Source organism: Pongo pygmaeus, chromosome 1 (genome assembly GCF_028885625.2).
Source record: "Pongo pygmaeus isolate AG05252 chromosome 1, NHGRI_mPonPyg2-v2.0_pri, whole genome shotgun sequence".
NCBI classification, from domain to species: Eukaryota; Metazoa; Chordata; class Mammalia; order Primates; family Hominidae; genus Pongo; species Pongo pygmaeus.
Genome location: NC_072373.2, coordinates 48,634,394 through 48,656,649, shown reverse-complemented (window position 1 = coordinate 48,656,649; position 22,256 = coordinate 48,634,394). Strand labels below are relative to the sequence as shown.

General features: G+C 36.3%; 1 protein-coding gene across 5 annotated transcripts in view; it reads left to right on the top strand.

Annotated features, from left to right (window-relative positions):
* The window catches only part of CAMSAP2 (calmodulin regulated spectrin associated protein family member 2), a 128,268-nt gene extending 108,668 nt beyond the window's left edge, over nucleotides 1–19,600 (top strand). For 3 of the 5 annotated variants that reach the window (XM_054462964.2, XM_054462954.2, XM_063647257.1), the window contains 11 exons: nucleotides 879–972; nucleotides 3,649–3,736; nucleotides 6,084–6,166; nucleotides 6,495–6,564; nucleotides 6,887–9,089; nucleotides 11,391–11,527; nucleotides 12,159–12,379; nucleotides 13,707–13,779; nucleotides 14,907–15,022; nucleotides 16,202–16,320; nucleotides 16,650–19,600. In XM_054462964.2, coding sequence (XP_054318939.1) covers nucleotides 879–972; nucleotides 3,649–3,736; nucleotides 6,084–6,166; nucleotides 6,495–6,564; nucleotides 6,887–9,089; nucleotides 11,391–11,527; nucleotides 12,159–12,379; nucleotides 13,707–13,779; nucleotides 14,907–15,022; nucleotides 16,202–16,320; nucleotides 16,650–16,955 — 3,510 coding nt within the window. In that variant the 3' untranslated portion in view covers nucleotides 16,956–19,600. The remainder of the gene's footprint in view (nucleotides 1–878; nucleotides 973–3,648; nucleotides 3,737–6,083; nucleotides 6,167–6,494; nucleotides 6,565–6,886; nucleotides 9,090–11,390; nucleotides 11,528–12,158; nucleotides 12,380–13,706; nucleotides 13,780–14,906; nucleotides 15,023–16,201; nucleotides 16,321–16,649) is intronic. The other 2 variants (XM_054462981.2, XM_054462973.2) reach the window with 1 other exon arrangement.
* Nucleotides 19,601–22,256: the final 2,656 nt, after the last annotated feature.

Genomic DNA, 22,256 nt, shown 5'->3' with positions numbered 1-22,256 from the left:
TAACTTTTCGAAGTCAGGTGGATACATTAATTGTATAAATAATGTTTTGTACATTTCAAAATTATTAAAAATTAGCTATAAAAATTTAGTTTTGGTGTTATTTAGCACCTGTATTACTGGTGAGTTTGGCATTACTGAACACATACATATAATTTTTTTTTTTGAGACAGAGTCTTGCCCTGTCACCCAGGCTGGAGTGCAATGGCATGGTCTTGGCTCACTGCAACCTCTGCCTCTTGGGTTCAAGCTATTCTCCTGCCTCAGCCTCTCAAATAGCTAGGATTACAGGCACGTGCCACCACACCCGGCTAGTTTTTTGTATCTTCAGTAGAGACGGGGTTTCACCTTATTGGCCAGGCTGGTCTCAAACTCCTGACCTCGTGATCCGCCCACCTTGGCCTCCCAAAGTGCGTGAGTCACCACGCCCGGCCACATAAAATATTTTTTAAACACTACATCCAATTACGTTTTGGAGAAATTTCTAGGGATCTGAGTAGAGCTTAGTTATTTTTTGAAAGTGATAACCCCTCTTTAGAGTGTCAGATGATTGAATAACTTTTTAAGTTGCTTATATTTACTTTGGAATGAAAGTGCCTTATAATTATCTCAGTGTTCTACACAGTTAGAGGTATTCATGCCTGCTAGATCAGTTGGACCACCATTTTAGAACTATAGAGCAAATGATCAGCAAGAGGTTTTGAATAGTTGTTATAATTTTTACCCACAAGAGTTAATATTCCATCCTATGTTTAATAGCCTGTAGTGAATATACTCCAGTGATGAATGAATGAGATTTAAACCTATATTTTAAAACAATAAAATTCTGTTTATTGTGAAGTTTTACCTAATGTAGGCTTTCTCTTAAATTTCCTATATAGAGTAATTATTTGGTGTTCATGGCGGAACTGTTCTGGTGGTTTGAAGTGGTGAAGCCGTCTTTTGTACAGCCTCGTGTTGTTCGTCCACAAGGAGGTAATCAATCTTTTTAATTTTAAATGTTCCTATGAACAGAAAAAAATGGAATGTTGATATAACCTTACCTGGTTACGTTTTTAGAAAGCAGCCTATTTTTTTTTTTTTTTAGATTTCAGCTATTACCCTTGATAGATTCTCCTAACCTCTTAAAATGGTTAGAGGAGAAGAAAAAGAAAATGGAGGGAATGGCTTTGTATTTGAAGTCTTATGATGTGGAACTTTTAGCTTTAACTGTCCATTTCTTTTCTTTGCATCTTTTATCCCTATCCCAGCTTTTATTCCCTTTTAGATTCTTGGTTTTTAACATTGTGTTACCCAGAATCCCCACAAATTATTGTTTGGCCTTAACCCGCAACTCGAATTTGCCATTAAACCATAAAAAGGTTTGTATGGATTTTTAAACCTAGTGGATTTCGTGACTATTATATCATGAACTATTGATTGTACATAATAAGAATAAAACTAGTAAGAAATAAGGGGGTTACTGTAAAGACCCAGAGATACAAGGAACAAAAAATCTTCCTAAATTTTCTGTAAAGCAAAATTTCACATAGCAAAACCAATTTTCCCTTGGCTCCCATTGTAAAACTAGAGGTTTATTTCTAGGCTGGGTGCGGTGGCTCACGCCTGTAATCCTAGCACTTTGAGAGGCCGAGGCAGGTAGATTACCTGAGGTCAGGAGTTTGAAACCAGGTTGGTCAACATGGTGAAACCCTATCTCTACTAAAAATACAAAAAGTAGCCGGGCATGTTGGTGCATGCCTGTAATCCCAGCTACTCAGAAGGCTGAGACAGTAGAATTACTTGAACCCAGGAGGCAGAGGTTGCAGTGAGCCGAGATCGCACCACTGCACTCCAACCACTGTCACTCCAGTGACAGAGATGAGACACCGTCTCAAAAAAAAGAAAAAAAAAAAACTAGAGGTTTATTTCTACAGGTGGAAAAATGATCTTAAATTATAAGCTTAGCCCACTAAAGAACTTTCTTCCAGCATAACTTATAGAAACATTTCTGTCTGCTACCAATAGCTGCCCTACCCAACACAACACATGATTATTGTGCATCCCAACTACTTAGCAGCTTTCCTTGGCTCCAAAGTTTGTTATTTTTGTAACTGCTACCGTTACCTGCACCTCCCCCCTAAACCCCCAAAAAATAAGAGAAAGTGATCAGGAAGGAGGAAAAACATATGTAGCCAAAGGGGAGGCATAGTCTAGTGAGTACAAGGAGGTTACTTCAGGCAGCCCGCTGCATCTCAGGCAAAAATCTGTGAAATAAGCAATAATTTGAGCATTGCTAAGCTTCTTAAGGCAGATTCTGAATATCGAGTCACTATATAACATTATATAACTTCTTTACATGCCTATAAAAAAATTGAGATGCTCCCCTAAGGCCATTGAATGAAGTCAGATATTCTTAGTAATTTTCATAATCAATATTTGTATAATTTTTAAAAATTATTAACAGGGTTTTCACTACATTGCTTTCTGTGATTTCACCTGTGAAACTCACTATTCAAAATACCAACAGCTGTTGCATCAGATCTCAAAGTCAAAAAGTAAATTGAGTCTTCCTCCAGAGTTACTTACAAAAATAAAAGTATACCAGCAGGTTTAATTATTTTCTAAAGAAATTCTGTTTTTCTCTAATTGACCAAAATACCAGCTATTTCATAAAGAAGCAGAGCTGGCCATATGTATTTGAAGTTCTATGAAAGTTTTCACAAAATGAAACACTCAAACTTATTTTTGTTTTTTGTTTGTTTGTTTTTGTTTTGTTTTTGAGATAGAGTCGCTCTGTTGCCCAGGCTGGAGTGCAGTGGCACGATCTCGGTTCACTGCAAGCTCCATCTCCCAGGTTCACGCCATTCTCCTGCCTCAGCCTCCCGAGTAGCTGGGACTACAGGCGCCTGCCACCACGCCTGGCTAATTTTTTGTATTTTTAGTAGAGGCAGGGTTTCCCCATGTTAGCCAGGATGGTCTCGATCTCCTGACCTCGTGATCTGCCGGCCTCAGCCTCCCAAAGTGCTGGGATTACAGTCGGGAACCACCACGCCCAGGCACTTATTTTTGTTTTAAATACGAGTATTTATTTTATGTTAGGCTTTTTCCCCCTAATTATCCTGAATCAGATGAATTTTTTAATTTAAGAAATTTTTGGCCGGGCGTGGTGGCTTACGCCTGTAATCCCAGCACTTTGGGAGGCTGAGGTGGGCAGATCACAAGGTCAGGAGTTCGAGACCAGCCTGGCCATTATGGTGAAACTCTGTCTCTACTAAAAATACAAAAATTAGCTGAGTGTGGTGGCGGGCGCCTGTAGTCCCAGCTGCTTGGGAGGCTGAGGCAGGAGAATCGCCTGAACCCAAGAGGTGGAGGTTGCAGTGAGCTGAGATCACACCATTGTACTCCAGCCTGGATGACAGAGCGAGACTCCGTCTAAAAAAACAGAAAGAAATTTTTTTAAAAATTTGAATTTAAGTCTGAATACTTCAAAAAGATCTTAGAGAAATTTGACCCTTTGAAAATTATTTAAGAAGAAAACTTTATGCTATGATTTCTCAATACGTAGAAAGGGAAATAGAAGTTAAATTTTATTATAAATTTGTTTATGGTCCAGAATTTTTCATAGAAATATGCTAATTTGAGGTTCTTTTTAAAAATCTTTTATTCCAGCTGAATCTGTAAAAGATACGCCTTCCATTCCTGTCTTGAATGCTGCCAAAAGAAATGTCTTAGATAGTAGTTCTGACTTCCCTTCAAGGTAAACTCCACAATGACTTTATTTTCACCATTTCTATTCTATTTACTGATTAAATCAAATAATATTATATTACATTAAATAAGGTTTTTAAGAATTTCAGTTGGATTTTGAACTGTTATAATTAGCTTACCCTATTAAAGCCTGTTTTAACTTAAATATAAATTGAAATGTACACTGAAATGAATGTTTATGTACCACACTGAAAAGATGGGAGAATATATTCTAAGTTCCCAACAACCAACCTAAAACCAAACTTTTGATGCATAACTTGTTCATAATTGAGAACTGTCTAATAGGTAACTCTTAGGCCTTGGAGGAAAATTTTGAAATTCTATTAGGACTTCTACATATTTTATTATTTTAAAAATCTTTGAAGGTTTTTCCTGCTGTCTTTTTTTTTTTTCTGGTTAGGATAGCTATTGAGAGGTCACAGTGTTACCCACACAATGGCTGGGTTTGGTCTCTTGACAGATGACAGTCCAAAGCCACAACCAAGGAGGATTTAACAAGACGAGGATTTTATTACTTGCAGCAAGTAAGGAGGACACCGGGAATAATTCCCCAAAGCAGTGCCTCCTCAAGCAAAGGTGAAAATAGGGCTTTTAGTAGGCTGGTTAGCTGTATCACTGTGTGTAGAGGTGGAGTAAAGGCAGTAAAGGTGCGGGCATCAGTCACGCTTCTGCATACTGGCATGTATAGAAAATGCGGAATAAGCTCCTCCTTGGATGGGATTTTTAGTGTGGTAATGGTAATACATCTCCGTCTCAGGCATCTCTGCATCCACCCAGCTTGTGTATTTTTTGTTTTGTAATGTGGGGTTGGGCTGCTTCCTGGAAATTTCTGAAACAATAAAAATCTCAGGGTGCAACAGTTACAAGCAGGTACCTTTTCACAGTGTGTACCTGAAAACCCAAGGACCCTGGGTTACAACAATAGAATATTTATTACAATATTGAATCTTTAATGCTTTAGCACATAATGTTAGGAACTAAATTGAAAGCAAAGTAAAAATGTCCTATCATATTAATACCTAGGTAATCCTGACTTCTCACCCAGGTATGTGATAGGGACATTAGTTTGTTTAAAAATGTATTTCAGCAGCTCCTATAAGCAGCTTTTTATTTGAATTTATTAGAACCTACAATTTATATTGACTTTGGACTCCCTAATCTATTCGATTTTTTACGTTAAAACTAATGTCTTTTGTGGGTTTTTGGAAATTCAGACACATTAAAAATACATTTCAAAAATTATGAGTAAAACATTCAAAGTAATTTCTGTATGAATTCTTGGCTTAACACAAAAATATGAAATTTAGCAGTCATGGTGGGTCAATAGTGACATTTCCTTCCTTGAAGATTTAGAAAACACTCAGTGTTCTAGGTCATCACTCTTGCTCTATTAAATCTTTAAATTCCACTTTCAAAGTGGAGGTAAGTAAAGCTTTCCACTCAAAGATTAGATTATTCCATAATTATTCTAGGAACCTAAATGGACAGTCTCCCACATTTCTGAAAAATGTTTTAATTCATGTCCTCTGGAAAACTCATCTCTTTTCTCTCAGACATCTCAGCGGCTCATTTTTCCTATTTTTCCCAGCAGAAACTCTTTTTATAGTGCAGATGGATGTCTACATTCTTTTCCTTGAAAAGTTATTGTGTAGCCATTATTCTAGGCTGTTCTGAGTTCCTAGTCATCCTCTCATTTCTATAAGTCTCCATATGGTCCATTGTAGTTCTCCAACACTGTGGAACTTTTGAGAAAGAATTGAAGTATTTTTCCCTTCCTGGGGATAATGTAGCCACATCTCAAATGTTAGTGAACCTAAATAATGATTTTTTGAGAAAGAAAAAAACAAAGGAAGAAGACAGACAAAGCAAAAGATGTTTTCAGCAGCTACTCCACACACTTGGCTACCAGCTGTTGGAGATATACAAACACAGGTCCGTGAGCAGAGAGGCTATCAAGGTATTTTACTAGGGTTTATTATACCTGTAGTTTTTAGAGATTCAGATTTGACCAAAGTATTTCAAATTGATGAGTTTCATTTTACTTTTTTACGTATCAGTTTTTATGTTTATAAAATGAAAATAATTCACATCTCACAAAGACATTGAGATGTATATGAAAGTACTTCAAGTTGTTTGGCTAAAAGACATAAAATATATATAGATACATACTGTAATCACAGCCATTCTTTGGTTTAAACAATATATTATGTTTCCATATTTTTAAAATTTAGGATGTAGAATCAGAGGTGGTAGTGTTGTTTCTAACTTGAGACATTCTACCAAAATTTATATTAAACAGCTAAAATATAACATTTTAAATTTATTTTCCATTGCAGTGGGGAAGGAGCTACATTTACACAGTCTCATCATCATTTGCCTTCTAGGTATTCACGTCCCCAGGCTCATTCTTCAGCCTCAGGTAATATATTTGAAAAAGCCTAGGAAAATACTCTTTTAAGTAGGTTACCTGGGAAATGATTGACAATAAATATAAATAAACAAATATCCAGGGTTTTTTTGTTTTTTTTGTTTTGTTTTTTTCTGAAAAATGGCTATTATAACACACTAAAAGCATGGTCAGTTTCACTGTGGTTGCTTTTCTTGATAAAATGATCTCTAATTCTCCTTATGTACCTACTTAATTTGTATTGCTATTAATGAATCCTCAAATACGTGAAGTCTCCTAAGTTGCTATAAGTTGATTTTTTTACATGATTTCAATGGCTTTTTCTTTTTTGCATTTGAAGGAGGAATTAGAAGGTCTTCATCTATGTCTTATGTTGATGGCTTCATAGGGACATGGCCCAAAGAGAAAAGGTAAACAAAGAGAATTACTTTTAGTGTATTCAGATTATTAAGAAATGCAGATTGCATCTGTGTCTCTCTTTTATTGATAACCAGATTGCTAAAACTTTTAATTAGTTCCTAAATTTGAAAAAGGCAGTATAGGCAGATGATAGAGACGTAAAAGAGGCTAACTTTAAAAAGTAGCTAGATAGCCCTCCCCTTACCTTGAAGACAGTACGATTATGAGAACTGGGGAAAGAAAGGAAATGTAATTTCAAATAATTCTTGTTAAATGATACTAAAAATCATTTCTAGGATTTTTAAAGGATTTTTCTCTTTAACTTTTTTTTAGATCATCAGTGCATGGCGTATCATTTGATATTTCTTTTGATAAAGAAGATAGTGTACAGAGATCCACTCCAAACCGAGGAATCACTCGTTCTATTAGTAATGAAGGACTTACTCTGAACAACAATCGTGTATCTAAACACATTAGGAAAAATTTGTCCTTCAAGCCAATAAATGGAGAAGAGGAAGCAGAGAGCATTGAAGAAGAACTTAATATAGATTCTCACAGTGACCTCAAATCTTATGTGCCCCTTAACACAAATGAACTAAATTCTAATGAGAATATTCATTACAAGCTTCCAAATGGAGCTTTACAAAATAGAATACTTCTTGACGAGTTTGGCAATCAGATCGAGACACCAAGCATTGAAGAAGCATTACAAATAATTCATGATACTGAAAAATCTCCTCATACACCTCAGCCAGACCAAATTGCTAATGGCTTCTTTCTTCATAGTCAAGAAATGAGTATCCTGAATTCAAATATCAAGTTAAATCAATCTAGTCCTGATAATGTAACTGATACGAAAGGTGCCTTGAGTCCCGTAACTGACAATACTGAAGTAGACACTGGAATTCATGTTCCTTCAGAAGATATTCCTGAAACTATGGACGAAGATTCTTCGTTGAGAGATTATACTGTAAGCTTGGACTCTGACATGGATGATGCATCTAAATTTCTTCAGGATTATGATATACGAACTGGCAACACCAGAGAAGCTTTGAGTCCTTGTCCAAGTACTGTAAGTACCAAGTCTCAGCCAGGGAGCAGTGCTTCTTCTAGTTCTGGAGTTAAAATGACCAGCTTTGCTGAACAAAAATTCAGGAAACTGAATCATACCGATGGAAAAAGTAGTGGAAGCAGTTCTCAAAAAACTACACCAGAGGGCTCTGAACTTAATATTCCTCATGTGGTTGCTTGGGCACAAATTCCAGAAGAAACAGGGCTTCCACAGGGACGGGACACTACCCAGCTGTTGGCTTCTGAGATGGTGCATCTTAGGATGAAACTAGAAGAAAAGAGGCGTGCTATAGAAGCCCAGAAAAAGAAAATGGAAGCTGCTTTTACCAAACAGAGACAGAAAATGGGAAGGACAGCATTCCTTACTGTAGTGAAAAAGAAAGGGGATGGGATATCCCCTCTACGAGAGGAAGCGGCGGGTGCAGAAGATGAGAAAGTATACACTGATCGAGCAAAAGAAAAGGAATCACAAAAAACTGATGGACAAAGGAGCAAGTCACTGGCAGATATAAAAGAGAGCATGGAGAATCCTCAAGCCAAATGGCTAAAGTCTCCAACTACACCTATTGATCCTGAGAAGCAGTGGAACCTGGCAAGCCCCTCAGAAGAAACTTTAAATGAAGGAGAGATTTTAGAATATACCAAATCCATTGAAAAGTTAAATTCATCCCTGCATTTTCTACAACAAGAAATGCAACGCTTGTCACTTCAGCAGGAGATGTTAATGCAGATGAGAGAGCAACAATCTTGGGTGATTTCACCTCCACAACCCTCTCCACAGAAACAGATTCGAGATTTTAAGCCTTCTAAGCAGGCAGGCCTGTCATCAGCCATTGCACCATTCTCCTCAGACTCCCCTCGTCCTACTCACCCATCTCCACAGTCTTCTAACAGGAAAAGCGCATCTTTTTCTGTTAAAAATCAAAGGACTCCTAGGCCAAATGAGTTAAAAATAACACCTTTGAATCGAACCTTGACACCTCCTCGGTCTGTGGATAGCCTTCCTCGGTTAAGGAGGTTTTCACCAAGTCAAGTTCCTATTCAGACTAGGTCATTTGTATGTTTTGGGGATGATGGAGAACCTCAGTTAAAGGAATCCAAACCTAAAGAGGAAGTTAAAAAGGAGGAATTGGAATCCAAAGGGACTTTGGAACAGCGTGGACATAATCCAGAAGAAAAGGAAATCAAACCTTTTGAGTCAACAGTCTCTGAAGTCCTATCACTGCCTGTCACAGAGACTGTATGTCTGACACCAAATGAGGACCAATTGAATCAACCCACAGAACCCCCTCCTAAACCCGTTTTCCCACCCACTGCTCCAAAAAATGTTAATCTGATTGAAGTTTCCCTCTCAGATTTGAAACCCCCTGAAAAGGCTGATGTACCTGTTGAAAAATATGATGGAGAAAGTGATAAAGAACAATTTGATGATGACCAGAAAGTATGCTGTGGATTCTTTTTTAAGGTGTAGTATTAATCTGCATAGTTTTGGGCATCTTCATTAGATGAGTGCGGTTGTGTTGGATATTTTTTTTTTCAGTTGACATGCTTGCTTCTTTCAGTAGCAGTCCCTTTTGATACAAGTTCATCCCCATTAACTATAGTAACATTCAAGCACACTGTGGTTTCCAGTATGGACTCAAAGCTGTAATAAATCCTTTTATCACATGTTTAGATATATTCCTTGGTTTTGCTCCTCTACTGCTCTTTCTCACTTTCACAAAAGCCTTTTAAAAATTAAGCTACTCAGATCTCTTCAGAGAGTGATTCCATTTTGTCTCTTAATCATGTAACACTGCCATTTTTTTTAACAGAATGCCACTCTAGACACTAATAGATATTAAAATGTACTGTCTAGAGACTCTGTTCCTTGCAGAGGAAGGGAAACAAAGGGGAAGAAAATCATTAGTGTAAAACAGGCAGTACCTCTGTTGCTTCATTTCTATTCCATTTATTTACACATCTTCACCACCCCATTACTCATCTGTTGGACTATGGTTACAGCTTCTTGACTGGGCTGTCTGTCTCCAATCATGCCATTCCAGTCTTCATACTGCTACTAAAGGTGATAGTTCCAAGAGCATAGCTCCAATTGAGTCTCTTTCTAGTCAGAAATCTTGCCTGTTGAATAAAGTTCAAACCCTTTAGCACAACATTCAGGGACTTTCACAGATGAACCTAAATCTTTTTGTCTAGCTTCTTCCCCATAATTTTATTTTGTACTGTTCTTGAAGATTAACTTCAAGCTTCATCTAAAGCGTTTTATAATTCCTTCAGTCAAGGTCAGATGTTTCATCATTTGTGTATCTATTGTATCCTTAATGTACTCATACCTGTCCTGTGTCCCGGAGTTTTCAACTGTTTCGTATGATTTGCTTTGTCTCTTAGACCGTGACCTCCTAGAGGTGCTGCATCTTTTTATTTTTATTTATTTATTTATTTTTTGAGACAGAGCTTCGCTCTTGTTGCCCAGGCTGGAATGCAATGGCGCAATCTCGGCTTACTGCAACCTCCGCCTCCTGAGTTCAGGCGATTCTCCTGCCACAGCCTCCCTAGTAGCTGGTATTACAGGCATGTGCCACCACGACCGGCTAATTTTGTATTTTTAGTAGAGATGGGGTTTCTCCATGTTGGTCAGGCTGGTCTCGAACTCCCAACCTCAGGTGATCTACCCGCCTCAGCCTCCCAAAGTGCTGGGATTACAGGCATGAGCCACCGTGCCCAGCCAAGGTACTGCATCTTTTTATCCCCATAGCATAGTAAAGTGTCTGGCAAACTACAATGTATATAATTTGATAGATGAAGACATATGAATGTTTGAACTAATTGCTTGAATGGTATCTTCTGACTTTCTCCATTCAGAGTTAAATCTCTCTCTGGATTTCCATACAAAGCCTGTTGTTTGTACCTCTTCCCCTTGTGATTTTTTAGGCTCCTTGACCTGAGGTACCATATATTTTAATATATGTAATATCTGACACTATGTTGTGAGTATATTAGACACCAAAGAAATGTTTATTGAATTAAGCATTGGCAGGGACAATTAACAAGGAGACATTAAGACAGTGAACCACTTCTACAGCAGCTTGTTACTTTGCTGAATTCTGAAGCATTTTGGAAGCCCGCTGAGAACTAGGGCTGTCCCTAAGGATTCAGGTAGAAACTAGGGCAGGCCCAGGAGGCCTATAGAAAATGAACTAGCTCTCAAAAGTACTGTAGAAGAGAAGTATAATCATCCCCATCTTTTCTTCAATGGAAAAATTTTCATTATAGTTCAGAACCTATCAAACAGACTGTCAGTACCTCAACTTAAAATCATGCAGCAATAGTTTCATTTATGTGATACAACATTGGGTGGCTAATTTTGGGATGTTTTTACTTGAGGTATTTTTACTGAGCTTATATTTTAAATAAAATTTAAGTGCAATTTTAAAAATTGGTGGGGGAACTCCCTACTGTAAGTTATTAAATTAGGGTTAAAAAATTTTGTGTTTTTTTTTTTGTTTTTATGGTTGTTCTTTGCAAGTCTCATAGGTTTTGACAGAGTGTAATTAAATAAGTTTGCCTGTCCTCTTTTTTGATGGAACTGTTACCACTGTAGTTCAGTTCTTCCTTCATAATTTCTCAACCACATCCACATTCAGAAGGGTTGTAATAGTTCAAACTTTCAGTTATAGGACTAACCACAAAATGTGACTATAACAATTGAAAATGAGAATATTGGTACCTAAAATGTTTCATTGTTTTCAATGAAATTCGTTCTTAGGATGATCAAAAAGCAGAAAATGATATGGCAATGAAACGGGCAGCTTTGTTGGAGAAAAGATTAAGAAGGGAAAAGGAAACTCAGCTCCGGAAACAACAGTTGGAAGCAGAAATGGAGCATAAGAAGGAGGAAACAAGGTAAAGGAAATTGCTGGGCCAGTGCTAGATCTGAACTTTAATGATGCATGGGCATATTTAGAAAAAGTTGGTAAGTACTCAAAGAGGTAGTCTCTCATTAATTTTTATTAACAGATTTTTTTCAGAGAAGTTTGTAGTATAGACAGACAGCTGGATCAATGCTTCTTTTTGGTGCTTTGTAGAAATCAATTTATTTTCCCAAAGTATTGCCTAATTTTATATTTTTATCTTAAGCTTAAGGCATCTCATGGGAAAGTTCTCTAGAAATATTAATTTAAATAATTAAATGTTTAAAAAACATTAAAATAACTTTTCTGGGACATATATATATACATATACATATATATACATATATACATACATACATACACACACACACACACACACACACGACCTAAATTATCTCAAATACCTTTATTTTTATTTCTTTGACTTTTCCTTCCCTCCTTTATTTACTTATTTATGCTTAATCCCATGTCTCAGCAGAATCATCAAGTACCTTTTAAATGAACCATTTATTCACCAAGGTGATGAAATAGAATTCTCCCTTCTCATATCAAATACATAACTCTCTCCTGTATGGTTTGTCTTTGGTATGCAGAATAAGAACTGTAACCATTTGATTTCTTAGGCGTAAAACTGAGGAAGAACGTCAGAAGAAAGAAGATGAGAGAGCACGCAGAGAATTTATTAGGCAAGAATATATGAGGCGGAAACAACTGAAACTAATGGAAGATATGGATACAGTAATTAAACCCCGTCCTCAAGTAGTAAAACAAAAAAAACAGCGACCAAAATCTATTCACAGAGATCATATTGAATCCCCCAAAACACCAATAAAGGGTCCTCCAGGTAACATAGCTTATTATGAAGAGTCTGTTCATAAAAAACACCAGCTTGGTTGGTTTGTCATACTAACTTGGTTGTACTTTGATATGCAAAATTGGATACACAGTTTGACATTGTGCATGCTCCCTTTTGGAAAACCAAAATGAGCAAATGAAGTTTTTAATGAATTAAATGTATTATGTGTGCATGCATATATTCAGTAGAACAAATGTGAATGCTAAAAATCAAATCTAAATATTAATCTATTAGGGAACTGTGCCCTCAGATATAATCTCCTTGAATTATTAACTGCCCTTTACATACTTATAAATTTAAATGTTATATGCATGAAATGTGCAAGAAACATGTTGGTATAATAAGGAATGTAAGATCAAGAGTTCAAAAGTCCCTCCTTCAAGATAGAAATGGTTGAAAATCCAAACTTATAATATCTGGAGTTGAGAGAATATATTTTCTTTAAAAGTCAGTATACATACTCATTATTATTATTATTATTATTATTATTTGAAATGGGGTCTCAGTCTGTTGCTCAGGCTAGAGTGCAGTGGTGTGATCATGGCTTACTGCAGCCTCCACCTCCCTGGGTTCAGGTGATCCTCCCACCTCAGCCTCCTGGGTAGTTGGGACTACAGGTGAGTGCCACCATACCCGGCTAACTTTTTTGTATTTTTTGTAGAGATGGGGTTTCTTCATGTTGTTCAGGCTGGTCTCGAACTCTTGGGCTTAAGTAATCTGCCTGCCTTGGCCTCCCAAAGTGCTAGGATTACAGGCGTGAGTCACTGCGCCTGGCCATACTCTTATTTTTAAAAAAAACCTTGGGGTGCAGGGATAAATTTGTAAAAAGAAAAGAAATCTTTAATAAAACCAAATGCCATGGAAATTTTTTAGAGAATTCTCATAGTTATACTAAACCTGAGGAAAAATAACATAATATTGACTGTTTAAAGAGAACTCTCTTTTCAAGCCTGTAAAACTAATTAATATAGTTTTCTACCTAGAATTTAGATATTATGAAATTTTTTTGTTATTGTTTTTTTCTTTAGGATCACAGTATCATGTCTCATATTAACACTTTCCTTTTGGAACGCAAGTTAGTTTTATCATTGTTTCCTAAAAGTCGTTTCCTTGCTAATTTTAAATAAATTGTGTATATATGCATGCAAGCATATTATGTATTTAAATTAAAAGCACAGAGAAAAGGAAAAGAAATTACAGAAGCTCAATTTTTATATGCTGGTGTTATCTAATGAACAGACTCTTTGCTAGTTGCTCCTTTTAAATTTCTAATTTTGTTTTTATTCAGGATCATGAATTTATCGTGTTTTTTCAGTCTCTAGCCTTTCTTTGGCATCGCTGAACACAGGTGATAACGAGAGTGTACATTCAGGCAAGAGGACGCCAAGGTAAATCTATAACGTATGAATATTTTTACAGAAAAGAATATAGTACCTGCAATTATACAAACTCTAAGTAAAAATTCTTTAGTGTTTTTATTTTATATTTTATAATGACCAAATCATAATCACAAATTTTTCTAAGTTTTGCTGACTTAGGACTGTTAGCGTTTCTGTTAAAAGAAATTATGTAAAGAGGTGTCTATTCATCTTTCAGTGCTTTTTGTCTTTTAGAATTTAGAATTATTGACATTGATAACATACTTTTTATAAGCTATGAAACATTAACAGTAATTATACATCAGTAATTGCTAACATGATTATTAAATCACAGTCAGTAGAATGAGAGTACCAACTTCTCTAGTCTATTACCAACTAATACAAAGGAGTTTTCCCCATTAGAATAATTCCAAAGTGGGTTGCCTATGACTTAGGAAAGATCTCTTTTCTATTTTCTTTCTCTAGGATTCTTTCTCTAGATTAGAAGCTAAAAGTCAGTATTTTATTACTTTATACTATAATATCGTATCAGAAAAGAACATTTCTAGTGACAGTCATCATCTTAGAGTTCTTATCTTTGTATTACCATCCTTTGTGTTATTTGCCAATTTTCACATTGAAAAACATTCATTCTTTCAACAGATATTTATAGAATGCTTACTATGTTCTAGGAACTTGGATGTGTAGCTGTGAATAAGACAAACAATGTTATATTATTTTTTATTATTTATTATTTTTTTTGAGACGGAGTCTTTCTCCGTCGCCCAGGCTAGAGTGCAGTGACATGATCTCGGCTCACTGCAACCCCTGCCTCCTGGCTTCAAGCGATTCTTCTGCCTCAGCCTCCTGAGTAGCTGGGATTACAGGCGCGTACCACCATGCCCAGCTAATTTTTGTGTTTTTGGTAGAGACAGGGTTTCACCATATTGGCCAGGCTGATCTCAAACTTCTGACCTTGTGATCTACCTGCCTCGGCCTCCCAAAGTGCTGGGATTACAGGCGTGAGCCACCACGCCCGGCCTTATCATATTATTTTTAGGCCTTTAGGTTGATTTTGATTGGTACTTTCACGTATACCCTCTGGGCCCCATTTTTTCTCTGTTTGAGACATAAAACATATTTTATTTTCTAATTAGATCAGAGTCTGTAGAAGGCTTCTTATCTCCAAGTCGTTGTGGCAGTCGAAATGGAGAAAAAGACTGGGAGAATGCATCAACAACTTCTTCAGTGGCTTCTGGAACAGAATATACAGGTTAGTGTCTATACATTTTTAGAGAAACATTTGAATTTAACACACTCATAAATGGAGGGTGTACTAAAGAAAATTTTATTGGCTCACCTTTGGGTCTTAAACATAGGCAACTAATAAACAGTGAATGCAGGTGGTCACTTTCAGGTAGTTCAGTAAGTTTCTAAACAAAATTAGTGATGCTACTTATATCTCATCCCTCTAACCAAGGCTGGCAATTTCTGTGTGTAGTTTGGGTCCGAAGAAGTTTTAGAGAAGTTCTACATAGTTCCTCAGTACTGAGTAAAGGCTAGAATCCACCAAGTCCTCTCCCTAATACTGGGATTTCAGGTATCCAGAATTGTGCACCTCTAGCAAGTATTAAGAGGCTCTAAAAGATAAGAATGCGTTGAATCTAGGAAGGTATCTAGCCTCACATATCCCCACCAAGTCCTCTTCTAGCTTCTAGGTAGGCATGATTGGAATAAAAGCAATGAAGAATACAATGTGGGTTAAGGACACTTCTAAATAAATGAAGCAGGAGATAAATCAGAAGAAATGTCAGCAGCACGTTGAGAGGTAAGATAGGAAGGCATGGGAGAACATGTATGGGGAAGAGCAGAGGCAAAAGGAGATGCCTCCATCCCTCCATGATAGAGTGGAAGTGGAAACCCTAGAAAGGCCTAAAGAGGTTAGAACTTGCTAGAGACCCACTCTGTGGCTTTTAATACTACCTCCTACAGCCAGTCTGACAGCCTTTAAGGCCTGGGATTTGACAGTATTTCCATGTTACTCCCTCTGCTTCTCTATGTTAGTCCAGTTGAACAATCTGAAAAAGAAAGGTTTTTTTGCCTTTTGAAAAGACTTAAATTACTCATGGACCCATTCTACTCTAAGCTAACCAGTAACCTTATAGATTTAAGAAAGAAGGTTAAATAGGCAGTATGACAGTTATAGCAATATTTTATTTTTAGTACTGCTCTCACAGGATACTCCAAAAGGCCATAGGAACATCCTCCATATCTCTGGTTGGATAAAACAATGTTTTGGTTGGATTGCAGCCAGTAAGAGGCCTTTAAGCACAGAATTTGGTCTTCTATTACAATATTTCAGCAGTGTAGGAACAATTACATCATTTTAAAATAGTAGTATTTCTGACTTAGGAATGTTATTTTTATTATTGTTGTTAAATCCCTACCATAGGACCAAAGCTCTACAAAGAACCCAGTGCAAAATCCAATAAGCACATAATACAAAATGCTTTAGCTCATTGCTGTTTGGCTGGAAAAGTAAATGAAGGTCAGAAGAAAAAAATACTGGAGGTAAGCATGTTTGCATGTAAATTAAATTTGGCAAACTGTAGAAGTCTTTTATCCATTCAAAAGAATGTACTCTCATGGGCCTAGACTTTCAACAGCATGTAAAAAGATCTGTAGCTAGATGTTTTAATTATCAGATTTAGTTTATTTTCACATTAGGTTCTGGAAGCCTGCAGATTTTATTAAAGACTAGCAATAGGCTTTAAGATTTGTCATCGCAATAATGTTATAAAATGTGACTAAGAAATGTAACATAATTATATAAACTTTATTCAGCAAAATTAAGGGTTTTTATTGGTGGTGTTATGTTGTTTTTGTTTTTTATTTTAAAGGAAATGGAGAAATCAGATGCCAACAACTTCTTAATCTTGTTCCGGGATTCAGGATGCCAGTTCAGATCTTTATATACTTATTGCCCAGAAACTGAAGAAATCAATAAACTGACTGGGATAGGCCCTAAATCTATCACTAAAAAAATGATTGAAGGACTTTACAAATATAATTCTGACAGGAAACAGTTTAGCCACATACCCGCTAAAACTTTATCTGCCAGTGTTGATGCAATTACCATTCATAGCCATTTATGGCAGACCAAAAGACCAGTAACACCCAAAAAACTTTTACCCACTAAGGCATAGAAGTTGGGAAATACTTGCTTCAGAACATTCATGGTAAATTTGCACTTCATCTTTCCTGCCTATAGAAAATCTTTCTAATTGCCAACAAGACTTTTATTAATTAAAACTGGACATTAAGCTCTGTTGTCATGAACAACTGGAATGTAAACCACAGTATTTTGGAGTGCAGAAGATTCGTACTTAAGTGATAAGTCCAAGTGATGAAGGAAATGTTTTAATTCACAAATGGAGATTTGTATGTGTTATCAGGTTCACCTGCTTGATATTAAATACATTAAAGCACTGAATTTTCATGGATATTAGTTGGATTTATCATTGAAATATAGTTAAGATGACAAATTATGTGTTTTATTTGTTGCTTTTTTTTAACCTTTTAATGTATATTCTTGTCTTCAGATGGTTTGCTATTTTTCTCTCCTGGGGGTTTATTCTGATACCTTTGTATTTTGTTTCATGTGGAGATCATGAAAGTAGGAAGTAGACCTTCAGAAGTAACTCGCACCTTTCTTATGATGTTAAGAGAAACACTAGTGTTTAGTTTTACAGTAACCCTCATATTTTAATGGTGTTACAGCATTTGCAAAACTTATTCTGCTAAGTATTTACAACTCTATTTATTATTCACTCAAGTATTAACATTCTCTATTAAATAAGAGGAGGTGTTGTAAAGAGCTGCTAGTAGGTTCGCTTTAAACCACATGAGCTTAACCAAGAATATGTTATAAGAAGTTGCTGATTAAATCAGTGCTGTTTTTACACCACTTCTGGCCAACTCAGAATTATTTAGATTGTTCTTTTAACAAAAAAGGCTTTCTATCTCTTTTAAAGTAAGTCACTTTATAAGTTGGCAGAAGTGAATGACACTTTGAGAGTAGTCTTTCAATCTGAAGATGTAAGACTTCCTGAAACAAGTTCTCAAGAAGTCTTTACATTATATTTATAACTCATATAAAAATTATATTTAGAATTTTTAAACATGTACAAAGGGCTACATTTTAATTTTAAAATAGCTTCACATTATTTTACTTATATTGGGTTTTTCTTCGTTTTAATCCTTTTCAAGTGGAACGGCTTAGATTAAGTATACACTTGAAATCTCCTCTACATGATCTTTGTTCTTTAACAGTGTATACCAGAGGGTTAGTTGGGGAAAAACTTCATTCTCAGGAAAAGACTTGAATGATTATGTGACCCTGTTATGTTTCAGTGTTGTGACAACTGTGTAAACTAGGGGGGAAGACAGTATTGTATCATAAATGAGATGCGTAGTTTGTTTTCTTTCATGGGAAGTAGAGATAAAAATATATACATTTCTCTAATTGAGTTGTTTAGAGAAAGAACTAATGTCGTATATGATGTATTTACTTATTTTAAAAAAAAGAATAGGAATGAGATGTCCCTGAGCTGTACTTTTCTATTATTATAAGGCCTTTAGGCATCAGTGCATCTGGGTTATCAACATTTTCTCAAATGCTGTCAATATTTTACTGTAATTTATGTTCTTATATTTATGTATATTTGTTAAAACTGTAAAAAAAATTTCACAGATTTTTTTCCAATACCTGTGCAAGATACATGTGTAGCTCAAAACTATTTGTGATCTACTGTTTGCATGTAAGAGACTAGGATATGTAACTCTTATATTTTAAGTGTATACATATTGTGTATATAACATATGGATATTAAAAATGGGGAATTGCACATTTTACCTTTTAGACAGTAATTTCTATCACAATTAGAAGGAAATGATTGTCAAATACACGTTTAGATTAAAACTAGTTTAAAAAATTATAAATGAATCTAATCAGAATGTGAATAGTAGTCAGAAGGATAATTTAATAAGCATTTTACATTACTAAATTTGTTCATTTCAATATTAACTCAATTTCCCTCATCAAAGCAATCTTTGTGATATTACTTGGCTATTAAATAAAGAAAATTGGATGCAAGACAATGGAGAAACTTTAAAACTAAACAGGACCACCCTTTATTCTTAACTTTGTGTGTGTCCAACAGTTGAATTGAATGTCTATAAGGTCTAAAGGTAGAATGTGAATATTGCCACAGAGTTCATTGCTCTCAGTATAAGATTTTACTTTATTAATGCAGAAGGAATATGGATATATTTCTTTAAGTCTGCAGATTTTTTTATTATGGTGCAGCTTTTTAAAATTATGTTTTTAAAATTATACAGTTGAAAAATATGCCATTTCATAAAGTCTGAGGATTTTCGTCACCTTACTGAAACACACTGGTGCTTTCATCGTCAGAGGTCAAATTATTATGATAACTATTCCATTAAGTTTGCCAAACATTTGTCGTGGTTACCAGTGCAGCCTGTCAAATTCTGCTATTTGACACAGCTTTGGAAAGCTTTTAGTTCTTGGTTTTTCCGTTTTGTATTAGAATGACTGTTACAGTTTTATTTGGCTGTTTAAAGCCAAATTCAGCTATTTAATTATGGTTTCATGGACACTGTTGAGCAATGTACAGTGTATGGTGTGCTAACCTGTCCACTCTAGAGCATTGCTTACAGGTTTTTTGTTTTTTAAGATGCTGTGCTGTAAAATACTGTCATACTTGCTATTTCCTGGTACAGTGTAGTTTTTCCCCTTTCATTTGAATAAAAGCATGGCACCAAATGACTCCTTTTCTGTTTCTTGAATAAAATGTAGTTTTTGGTAAAATTATTTGAACTTGAGGTAACTCATACAGTTTTTCTATCCCCTAACCTATGTTTAAATTTAATAACTTGAATATTCATAACAGGCAACTTGAAATAATTAGCCTTTTAAAAATACTAACTTAGGGCAATGTTAAAAAGTCTGTAACTTTCTATGCTTAGCTCAGACGGTCTACATAGTATGATTTATAAATGTGCTTATCTTACATTAATCTTGCTCATACTAATTCACTATCTTTTGGTGAATTGATAGTTATATTGTACCAGAACTAGTGCTCTGTGTCTTTGAAACTGAATGGCCAGTGAACTCACTGATCTGGAGTAGCCATGAGAAGCTAGTTCTTGACCATTATTTTGTAAGTTTCACTTTGATTTTGCTGATTCTACTTACTCAGAACAGAGCAAAGAGAAAGGTGTTTTTTAAGAAAAAAGAGGTCTGATAACAAAACTATAAAATAATCTTCATGCCTAATTATATACCTGAAGAAATATCTGGTTAGTAGACATAAATGTGGTTTTCTACCTTGGGACCTTTTTGATAGGTTCTGTAACTTCAGAACACAGCTATACTTCCACAATATTTTCTAGTACTTTAATTTTCAGAAATAAAAATATTTAACCCGGCTGGGCGCAGTGGCTCACGCCTGTAATCCCAGCACTTTGGGAGGCCGAGGAGGGCGGATCACGAGGTTGGGGGATCAAGACCATCCTGGCTAACATGGGGAAACCCTGTCTCTACTAAAAATACAAAAAAAATTAGCCAGGCCTGGTGGCGGGCACCTGTAGTCGCAGCTACTTGGGAGGCTGAGACAGGAGAATGGCGTGAACCCGGGAGGCAGAGCTTCCAGTGAGCCGAGATTGCGCCACTGCACTCCAGCCTGGGTGACAGAGCAAGACTCCATCTCAAAAAAAAAAAAAAAAATTTAACCCTAAGACCCAGGCAACATTAGAAAAATGTACACAATGCCAGATATGGTGGTGGCTCATGCCTATAATCCCAGCACTTCGGGAGGCCAAGGCGGGTAGATCACTTGAGGTCAGGAGTTTTGAGACCAGCCTGGCCAACACGGCAAAACCCTGTCTCTACTAAAAAATAAAAAAAATTAGCCAGGCATGGTGGCAGATGCCTGTAATCCCAGCTACTCGGGAACATGAGGCAGAAGAATTGTTTGAACCCAGGAGGCAGAGGTTGCCGTGAGCCAAGATCGCACCTCTGCACTCCAGCCTGGGTGACAGAGCGAGACTGTCTAAAAAAAAAAAAAAAAAAAAAGTGTACACAAAACCTGGAGCCCCCACACAATAAGAATGTGTTGCCTTATGACTGAAATTGATACTTCTTAACTAGGGCAGAGGAAAATATTCTGTAGTGAATAGGAACAAACACCTTTATTTCATGATCTGTCTACACAGAAAGATGATAATAAAATTCAGCAAAGGAAATGTAGCTGTAATGTTATGACCTAGGAATTGGCTATTGGAGAAACACATCTATAAAATGAGTGTGAAATTCTGTTGTCCCTCAGAAGTATATAGATGCTTAAGAAATAGGTATCTTCTCAAAAGAAACAAATGAGATATTAATGATTTTGCCTAATTTGATGGGGGTGGGGGAAGTACACAGATTGGTATGTCAGAGTTGCTCTTCAAATAAGGAGATCTAGAATCTGGTTTCAGTCACCTCCTTTTTGCCCCTGTGGGCATGTAGGTCTTCTAGCAACTCAAGGCCACATGCTTAGACAACAAAGATTAGTTTTGTACATGTGTTTAAATCACTGTGGTGATATGTGTCACAACAACAGCTAAAATCAGATAACTTTATTCCATCTACAGTGGCTTATTTATGTCAGAAAAATAGGGGGCAATTATTACTTTCCATCGAAGAGGTGAAAAGCAAATTAAGAAATGTTTTAAGACCCACTAAGTTTTGTTGTTTTTTTTTTGACACATTAAGCAAAGCCACCATGGTACCTTAGGCTACTAATGCATCTGATTCTTCTTAACCCCAACCTGTTGTTTTAGGTGAATGAACCTGTGATTCAGCCTTCAGTAGGTGTTAGAGGCATCCAACACAGGTGGCATGTGTCATCTACAGCACCTCTACTTCACAGTTACATTCAGCTGCTGTGATTCCTGGCCGACCCTATTATTCATACTTAAGGGTTTGTGTGTTTATGTAGAAAAGGAAATGTGGCTCTCAACCCGAGGTCGCGCTGCTGCACTTCAACCTGGGTGACAGAGTGAGACGCAGTCTCAAAAAAAAAAAATTGCTTTATAATTTAAAAGATTCTTTGCTTTGCTTTCTCTTTTAACTTACTGCTGCCTGGGAGGAGGTGAGCATTTACATCTCCATTCTACAGATGAGGAAGATGAGGCTTTAAAAGGTTAGTAGCTGTCCCAGGGACTCAAAGCTAGTAAGTGACAGCATTACAACTGGCACCTAAGCCTTCTGGTTTCAAATCCCCTTACTGTGCCATATGGTACAGTTTCCCACTGCGTTGTACATGTTGTGGAATAAGAATAAGGCTCACAGCTGTACTAGTTAATAATGTATTCACCATTGGTAGAAAACTCAGAACTTGGGGTTAAAGTGGATTTTGTTCTCTTGCCCAAGACTTAAC